Here is a 9,156-nt window from a genome sequence, read left to right as displayed (position 1 = left end):
CGCCCATCGATGAGCGATAGACTTTAAAAATATATTAAAATAATGCTTATCATTCATTTATCTCTGATACTAATATTTGTTTTTCTTTTTATTTTTTCTGCCGTTTTAAATATCCACGTGTCAGATTATGCCTTAATATCAGACGTATATGGGCGATAGAGTAATAAAAAATTATAAAAAAAAGACTATCGTCGGTGCATGGCCGATATTACCTCTGACCTGGCAAAAAAAAAGCCCAGACAGAGAATTAGTTTCAAAAAAATTATATTTTGGGAATTTGTTTTTTAAAATATATTAATTAAATAAAAAAAGCCCCAGAAAGGAAACGTACTTAAAATTTACTTACCACTCGTGAATGTCATAACCATACTAGATAGAAAGCATCATCGGAAACGGTTTGGAGCAGCTCCTCAGGCCAATTACATACTTAGCTCCACATATTAAGCTTAAGTACTAAAAATATACTCTTTTACACATTTTTATTTATTGATTGAAATAACAAAATTATTAGTAAAAATTATTAAATTAGAAATAAAATCTAAATAAGGCATAATTATCATTAAAATCTAACTAATAATAATATTTAAAAAATATCATTGTAGTATTATAAATTTTGTTAACTTCAATATTTAAGACTGAAGATAAACTGTTAATAATAGTAAAATTTTATTAAAAAATTATTTATTATATTTTTATAACTTTAATACAATAATTATGTACTTTTTTCATAAAAAAAAATTATTTATAAATACTTAAACTCAATTTTAAAGACTAAAATTAATAAAATAATAGTATTATTTATAAAGTTAGTATTCACATTACTTAATAATTTTCTGTATTCTCCACGTATAAAATAATTCTATTTTACTTCCTACTCAATCAATAAATTTCAAAAGTATATATGCCAATTATGCACAGCTTCGTGACAACTACCATTTACGGGAAGTATAGAATATCTTCACAGGGGTCATCTAAAACGCGGATACGGCCTGGAGTTATAGAAGTAACTTGCTGCACTATTTCCAAACCGTCCTATATCCATAGGATTAGGACGACCAAAGTAGCTTGGGGGTAAACCAAACTGCGCAGGCATTGGCATACCTCTTTCATGGCAAGGCATTGGCACAAAAACATGCTGGAATTGAGGAGTCAAGACAGAAGGCACAGAGCTCGCTACAGCTGTCCGAGGACGTTTTTGATTGTTACAGTCTTCTCGTACCGAGCTTGTTACAGCTGTTCGAGGACGTTTGCTGCTGTTAGCCCACTGATGTGAATGATGATTATTGGGACCTGCTCCAATAACACCTTCTTTTTCTTCAGGTTTGTGCACTTGAACTTGATTTACGGTCACTGATTCATTAGCACAAATCTTTTCTTCATGTTGTTGCACTTTAACTTGATTCATGGTCACTGCCCCACCAGCAGGTTTCTTTTTTCCAGGTTGTTCCACCTTAACTTGCTTCTTAATGACTGCTGCATTTGCACCATTCTTTTCTTTAGGATGTTGCACTTCAACTTGATTCTTGGTGACTGCTCCAATAACATCCTTTTTCTCTTCAGATTTGTGCACTTGAACGTGATTCTTGGCGACTGCTCCAATAACATCTTTTTTCTCTTCAGATTTGTGCACTTGAACTTGATTTACAGTGACTGCTTCATTAGCATATATCTTTCCTTCAGTTTGTTGCACTTTAACTTGATTCTTGACGACAACTCCATTAGCACGTTTCGTTTCTTCAGGCAGTTGCTCTCCAACTTTGGAGGAAGGCTCTGATGCTAAACGAACAATATTTTCCTTCTGCCTTTCTAGGCCAAGAATGCGATCTTGAATCTCTTTAACTAGATCCTGAGATTCTAGGTTGTTATCTGAAATGCATTGTAGAACAGTTCCCAGACTAGCAATTTCAATATCTCTGGCCTTAACCTGAATACATGTTCAACATATAACTAGCATGCAACTACATGAAGACCGATAATTTAATGAAATATAATCTGAATAGGGAAAAAGAACCTTTTTATCAATGGACTTCTTTTTGCCCAATTTCTTGGTAACACATTTTGCTTTCGCCATATGTTGTCGCAAGAGATCAACTGGTTGGATCTTGTCAGTGAACTTATATGCACAAATGAATTTAACAGCTTCGATGTACTGCTGCTTCTTAATAAGAATCTGAACAAAATCTGTGAGACGCAAGGTTATTTCATTTCATCAAATCAATCCAGAAAGTCTTTCGGAAAAACCAGCAGAAGAATTAGGACATTCCAGTACAGACTTGTTCAAGGGGGAAAAAAATAAAGCCATAATCAATTCTGGTAACCATAATGAGACATGACACACAAACATACACACAGATTAAAGTCTATTCCAAGCATTAACCAAGATGTCAATTTGGAAACAAAGGAAAAATGAATGTCGGGATAAGCAAGATAGAAAATCTGTGAAGACTAGTACAGTTTTCAACAAATTATGGATTCTCAATTTCCCTCAAACAGCTAACATTTTAATCTTACCATGTTCATTGCATATTTCCTTGCAACCGACAAACAATTGCAATTACCAATTTAAACAAGAATTTTTCTCTCTCTTCAGAATATTTTCATTTAATTATTTTTATAGACAGGTGTATGGATATAGTGTCCACAAAAAAAGTTAAAAGAAAAACAATGTGAATCTTAGATTGGACAGTTAGTGTAGTTCTCTTGCTTTCTTTCTCGATACCATTTTCAATACATTTATTTCCAGTCAGTGAAACCCAGTACATGAGGCTCCCATCATACTCCTACATGCAGAGAGACTATGTAATGTTAAGGATTTGAACTCAACCTCTAGGCCACAAGAAAGTAAACTTACTATTGCGCCAAGACTTGCCCCTTATTATCACTATAATATAAAAGAAAATATAAAAAAACTCTACATTATTTCCGCCCAACAAATTTGTGACTAAATAATAAGACAAGTTTAAATTTGCATACCAGAGATTTTATCCACAAAACCAAGGGTCCGAAACAGCTCTACAGATTGCTTGTGCTGAGCAGCTAATTCAAAAAGCTTTAAAACTTCATCTTCGTTGAAACAAGAAACCAATCCATAAATAGACAAAAACAGTAGAAAGCCCAGAGCCACCCGAGAATTTTCAGCATTTTCTCTCATGTTTGCTTTTATATGAAGTGCTAACTTCAATGCCTCTTCCCTTACTTGGGGTTTAATCTGAGGTGAGATTCTCATCAAATGTTCTAACAGAAAGATGTGGCTCCCAGCAATGATTGCACCATCGTTTCCGTTATTCTGTGGAACAAGAGGATTCTGTATGATATCCAAAACAATTTGTGCTGGATCTGATGATGTTTGGAGATTAACTAAAATGTCAATGCCAATCAACTCAGGCTCAGTTATATGTTCGATGGAGTGCAACTGCAAATTTCTTCCATGAATGACGAGACTTAATTGATTATCTGTGTAAGACACAACTGAATATGTAATCAGCAGATATTTAAGTTCCCTCATTTATTTGGGGATAGCAATTAAGTCCAATTATCCAGTAATCATCCAACCCATCCTAACATATAACCAACCAATCCACCCATTTACAAAATTAAAATTTAATAAATTAAATTGATCGGGCCATTTTTTTTATTGGATGGTTATTGATCCGTCCACCTTAATTGTTAAACCATTGGGTCATTGACCACCCCCCCCCCCCCAAAAAAAAAAAAGACATCCAATGCACTAATCAAGAATAAACCACCACTCAACCCATCTAATTCTGAACATGTTACATGTGAAAGGCACAACTTTCATTCACTTTCTTAAACATTCCTTCTGTGTCACGTGTGTAAGACGAGAGAGAAAAATTGAAGAGAAACTTTAGAAACAGAAAAATTAGAGAGAGAAATTAGAAGGAAAATAAATTAGGGTCTAGAAAGAGAAAAAAAAAATTAGAGAGAAATTAAAAAGAGAAAAATTTGGAGAGAAAATACAAAATGAAAAATTTGGCGAGAGAAAGAAAAGACAAACAGAGAAATTGAGAGAAGCTAGAGAGAAAAGGTTAGAGAGAGAGAGAGAGAGAGAAAAATTAGAGAGGAAAAAAATTAAAACTGAAGATTTAAGGAGAAATTAGAAAGGGAAAATTTAGAGAGAGAAAATATATGGTGAAGTAAAAATAAATTTTTAAAATATAATAATTGTAAATGAATCGGTTGGATATCCATCGACATGAAAATTATTAATGGATGAATGGGATGGTTTATAAATAAATGAATAATGAATAGATTGGATTTTTTCTTACATTTTATGCTGATTATAAATGGATTAATGAATTGCTTTTTATCCATCCATTAGTATCCAACTCCAAATTTATCCAATCCATCCCTTTGTCACGCCAAACATTTAGTATGTGTGCAGCAGAAAATAAAGGTAACAGTTGTAAAATAATTTATCATAAAATGCAATACAAACGTAAGCAATAAGCAAAGCTCTCCAAGATTGATTTGCATGGGTGACAGAAGGAAAGCCACTTTATACTAATATTTGGAAGCAATATCTTGACAGTGCAATAATCACTAGAAATTGTAATGAGAGGATAAGAATAGGAGATAAGATATTCTCAGAAAAGAACAAATCAAGAACAGACACCTTTTAGTTTCACCTTTTCTTTTCAGAAATAAAATTGTCCGAGGCAAGTAACTGATGGGTGACATTTGGTATTAGTTAGCCACAAAAGTTATCAGGAACGTGCTAACTAATAATTGTACTATGGTAAACCTTAAAATATAAGGTAACTCCTTTTAGACAGAAAATACGTTCGTATTTATGGCATGTGAACAATGATGGACAACAATTTTTGTAATTGAACAGTTAGGTGTGAATCATATGATAACTATCAGGAATGATGTTGATACAAAATAGCTTGTGAAATGGCTGGCATGCTGGAAACAAGTTCTAGCTGAAAAGAATGATGAACTCATGAAAGAAGTTTTAGATTATAACCCTTTATAATTTTATAAACTGAAAGACACGACATGTATCAGAAAGACATCCATAAGGCTTGTAAGATTGAATTAAACCAAACATAAGAAGCAATAAAATTTTAGAGTTGCTCTTCATTATGCAGACTACTTAATTCTCCTGAGTGAAAACAGGTAATTTAAAAGTTCTTTTGTATTGCTGACTAGTTAGAGATTATCATTTATTGAATTCCTTCCCTTTGATCTAAAGGATCAAGTGGGCCAACAGTTTGTCAGGAAATTGAAAAAAAATAAAATGAAAATATATTTGTCTAGGTTAGACCACCAGATATAAGATGCCAAGTAAAGAAAATCATGGAAACCTTTAAAGTTGATTAAGATATACAACATAACCTGACTAGAGAGATAATAAATAAAATACAGATCAGGTTAATAAAAATGTCAATATGATTAAAGGAAACAATAGAGAGAATTGCTTCAACAAAAGAGGCACACATGTATTTACCTGAGGGATTTTCAATATTGGCAAGGGCTTGCGGAGCCTGACAATGCTGGGCAACTATATCTAGAAGCCTCTGAAGGTCAACTGGATTGAAAGATGAACCAATCTCGTAAGTAGCAACAAACTTCAAAAAATCCAGGACCTCCAAACAATCTTTATCAGCTACAGCCATTTTCACCTTCCAATCACTTGCCAATTTCATTGCTTCTTGTTTCACATGAAAAGCAATTACTGGGGAAGAGTTCTTTAATTCATCCATCAAAAGATTACACACTCTCCTTAAGATATCTGCATCATATTCAACGAGTTCTTGGCTCGTACAAGGAGGATAAAAACCTTTTATTGCATCTAGCACCAATTTAGTAGGGTCAGCAGATGTTCGAAGAGCATCAGAGACTTGACTACACATCAGCTTGTGTTTGTCCATAAGATTAAACAGGAACTGTAAATTCGTGCTATTAGTTACACTGTTGACTTCTGTTAAAGACTGTTGCTCAGTCTTTACTTGATGAAGGAGGAAATTCGACTTCTCTTTCAACACTTTTTCCTTTTCAAATGATTTTCTTAATGATTCATATTGATTCTGTTTTGACTCAAGAGCCTTCACTTTTCCTTCAAACTGCTTCTCTTTTGCCACAAGCTCCCTCAGTTGTATTTTAAAATTTTTCGTTTTCACTTCAAGCTCCTTCATCTCTCCTTTGATCTGCATTTCTTTTGACTCAAGCTCCTTCAGTTGCACTTTAAACTGTGCATCTTTTAACTCAAGTCCCATCGCTTGTTCTTTGTATTGGTTATTTTTCGACTCAAGAAACTTCATTTGACCTTCAATATGCTTCTCTTTTGACTCGAGCTCCTTCGCCTGTATTTCAAACTGCTCCTCTTTTGACTTGAGCTCCTGCACTCGGCCTTCGTAGTGCTTCTTATTTGACTCAAGCTCTTTCACTCGTCCTTCATATTGCCTCTCTCTGGACCCAAGTTTTTTCTCATTTTCTTTAAATTGCTTCTTTTCTGACTCGTGAACCTTTACCAGTCCTTCAAAATGCTTCTGCTTTGATTCCAGCTCCTTCACCTGCACTTTAAAGTGTGCCTCCTTTAACTCATGCTCCTTCACCTGCACTTTAAAGTGTGCCTCCTTTAACTCATGCTCCTTCATTTGTTCTTTATATTGAATTTTTTGGGACTCAAGCGCCTTCAGTTGACCTTCAAACTGCTTCTCTTTTGATTCAAATTCCTTCACCTGCACTTTTAACTGCGCCTCTTTTAACTCAAGCTCCTTCAATTGTCCTTTGTATTGATTCTTTTTGGACTCAAGATCCTTCATTTGTCCTTCAAACTGCTTTTCTTTAGACTCAAGATCCTTCATTTGTCGTTCAAACAGCTTCTCTTTAGACACAAGCTCCTTCATTTGCACTTTACATCGTGCCTCTTTTAATTCCATCTCTTTCACTAGTCCTTCGTATTGATTCTTTTTGGACTCGAAATCCTGCCTTTGTTCTTCAATCTGCTTCTCTTTCAACTTGAGCCTCTGCACCTGACTTTCATTCTGCTTCTCCTGTACGAAGCCCTCAAATTGCTTCTCTTTTGATTCGAGCTCCATCGCTCTTCCTTCGAGATCCTTCTCTTTTAACTCGAGCTCCTTCACTCGCCCTTCAAACAGCTTCCTCATGGACTCAAAATCATTCTCTTTCTTTTCAAACTCCAATCCCTTTTCTTCCATCAATAATTTGTGAGAATCGAACTCTTTTTTATTTGATCCAAGCTCTCGAACAAGCTGATTGATCCTTGCTCGCATTGACTTGATTAAGTTCTTCGTTTTCAACTCCTGTTCATTACCATGCCCACTGATCAATCTTGGCGTTGCATCAAACTCTTCCTCTTTCATCGTAAGCTCCCCATTTCGTGCAGCAATTTTGTTCGAAAGAGCCCTGAGTTCCTCTTCCTTTCTTTCGCAGTCTCTATGAATGTTATCCAATGCTTGATGAAACTCCATGTCCTTCGTCTTGAGTTCTTGCTCGCGCTCTCTAATCAAGTCCATGATCAAACAGAGTCGCGCTTCCTTCGCGGCAAGATCATCGTGACATTCCTGAATCGCCATCTGCATTTTCCTGTGAACCTCGTCGCGCTCAGTGATCACGCGATGCAACGTTTCGAGTTGCCAGTTGCATTCTTCCTCCTTCATCCTTAGTTGCCTCTCGCATTCGGTAATCTTCCTCTGTATGGACTTGAGTTGCGCTCCTTTCGCCTCGAACTCTCTGTTACGTTCTTCGACGCTTCTTCGAACGACGCCGTATTCTCTCTCCTTCACGTCGATATCTCGACAACACAGGCCAAGTTGTCGTTTAACGGAAGCGAGTTGCTTCTCCTTGGAGTCGAGCGCTTTGGAGCGCTCGTCGATGTGTCTCTCAAGGGAACGCAATCTGTGCTCCTCCGATTGTCTCTTGACGAGGCATTCCTCGATCGATTTTCGAAGCGATGCGAGTTCTTGCATTTCGCGGTCATTTTGATTTTCGTGATTCAACGGTGCAGATTGGGGTTCCATGGACTGTAATGACCATAAGAGGGTGTAAACAAAAACATGAATCAGGGTTTATCACAGTGGAAGATGTGAACAGAGTTTGACCTAGGTACGGTGAATCTCGAGACTTATAATATAATAGATTTATTTTTGTTTTATGTACTGAAACGATTTATACGGATGACAGTATAATCAGCTGCAGTTTCTTTTTTCATCTGCTGTAACTGTATTTATGAACCTATCATCCAACGTGTAGTCGTGTACAATATTCTGTAGCGTATTATTCTTCTATATAAAAATAAAAATATAATAATTAAGGGTGAGGATTCTCTGATTTCTCTCTAATTTTAAAACGGATATCTGTTTACGTTGTTTAAATTTTTATAAATATGAAATTGATTAATTTAATTATTATTTTAAAAGTTTTATAAAATATATTAAGTTAATATCAATATTTTAGTATTATATGTATATTTCTTTAATTTCTAATGTTTATATATTTTTATTCAAAAGTTAAACAAAAATAAAAATATTTTTAAAAAATATATTAATTTTGATAAACAAATAATCTTATCATTTAATTATAATTTATATCTTATTTTATTATTATTTTTATTTATCTTAAATATTAAATGTGATAATATAATATTATCTGGTATACAATCCTAATAATATACATCAAACATAAAATAAAATAACAGTTTATATTTTTTATAATATTTAATCATACCTGAAAATCTTTTACACAAGAGATTTTGGAGAAAGTACCGAGATACTCGTTATCATCTTTTATTTAATAATAATTTTAAATTTGTATACTTACTGAATATCTAAATTCTTATATTTTATTTTATTTTTATATTCATTTTTATTACCTACAATTTAATTAATTAAAATAAAATTCATATTATTTAATGGTACAGTATAAAGTTTTAGTTAAAATATTTAAATATAATATAAATTTAAAAAAAATGTTAACTCATTTATTTTATAATTAAAAATAAAAATAAGTAAGAAATAAATAAGATTATTATCGTACTCATTTATATACTGATATCTCGTTTCATATTCACATGAGTAATAATTTTTATTCTAAAACTTTAGATCTTACTTAAATAATATTGAGCTGTTTGCTATTCAGATCAATTTTCGTTTGTTGTACTTTCATTATTAT

The 9,156-nt window shown here is 33.7% G+C and overlaps 1 protein-coding gene across 1 annotated transcript; it reads right to left on the bottom strand.

Annotated features, from left to right (window-relative positions):
* Window positions 1-967: 967 nt before the first annotated feature.
* LOC113866057 (putative leucine-rich repeat-containing protein DDB_G0290503) lies at window positions 968-8,006 on the bottom strand. Its single transcript, XM_027500947.1, has 4 exons — window positions 5,471-8,006; window positions 2,974-3,453; window positions 2,012-2,181; window positions 968-1,924 (listed from the first exon to the last, which is right to left on the bottom strand). Exons 1-4 carry the CDS (start codon window positions 8,004-8,006, stop codon window positions 968-970), a joined length of 4,143 nt encoding a protein of 1,380 aa, XP_027356748.1.
* Between the last annotated feature and the right edge of the window lie 1,150 nt (window positions 8,007-9,156).

The sequence above is a fragment of the Abrus precatorius genome, unplaced genomic scaffold, assembly GCF_003935025.1.
Source record: "Abrus precatorius isolate BTA unplaced genomic scaffold, Abrus_2018 Scaffold4, whole genome shotgun sequence".
NCBI classification, from domain to species: Eukaryota; Viridiplantae; Streptophyta; class Magnoliopsida; order Fabales; family Fabaceae; genus Abrus; species Abrus precatorius.
The sequence above is the reverse complement of the archived record's forward strand: the minus strand, read 5'-3'. Positions and strand labels throughout refer to the sequence as shown.

Coding starts and splice junctions, on each gene's coding strand:
- LOC113866057 (XM_027500947.1), bottom strand. CDS start 8,006: ATGGAACCCCAATCTGCACCGTTGAATCACGAAAATCAAAATGACCGC. Junction 3,454..5,470: donor CAATATTGAAAATCCCTCAG/GTAAATACATGT, acceptor TGTCTTACACAG/ATAATCAATTAAGTCTCGTC. Junction 1,925..2,011: donor AGAAGTCCATTGATAAAAAG/GTTCTTTTTCCC, acceptor ACATGTATTCAG/GTTAAGGCCAGAGATATTGA.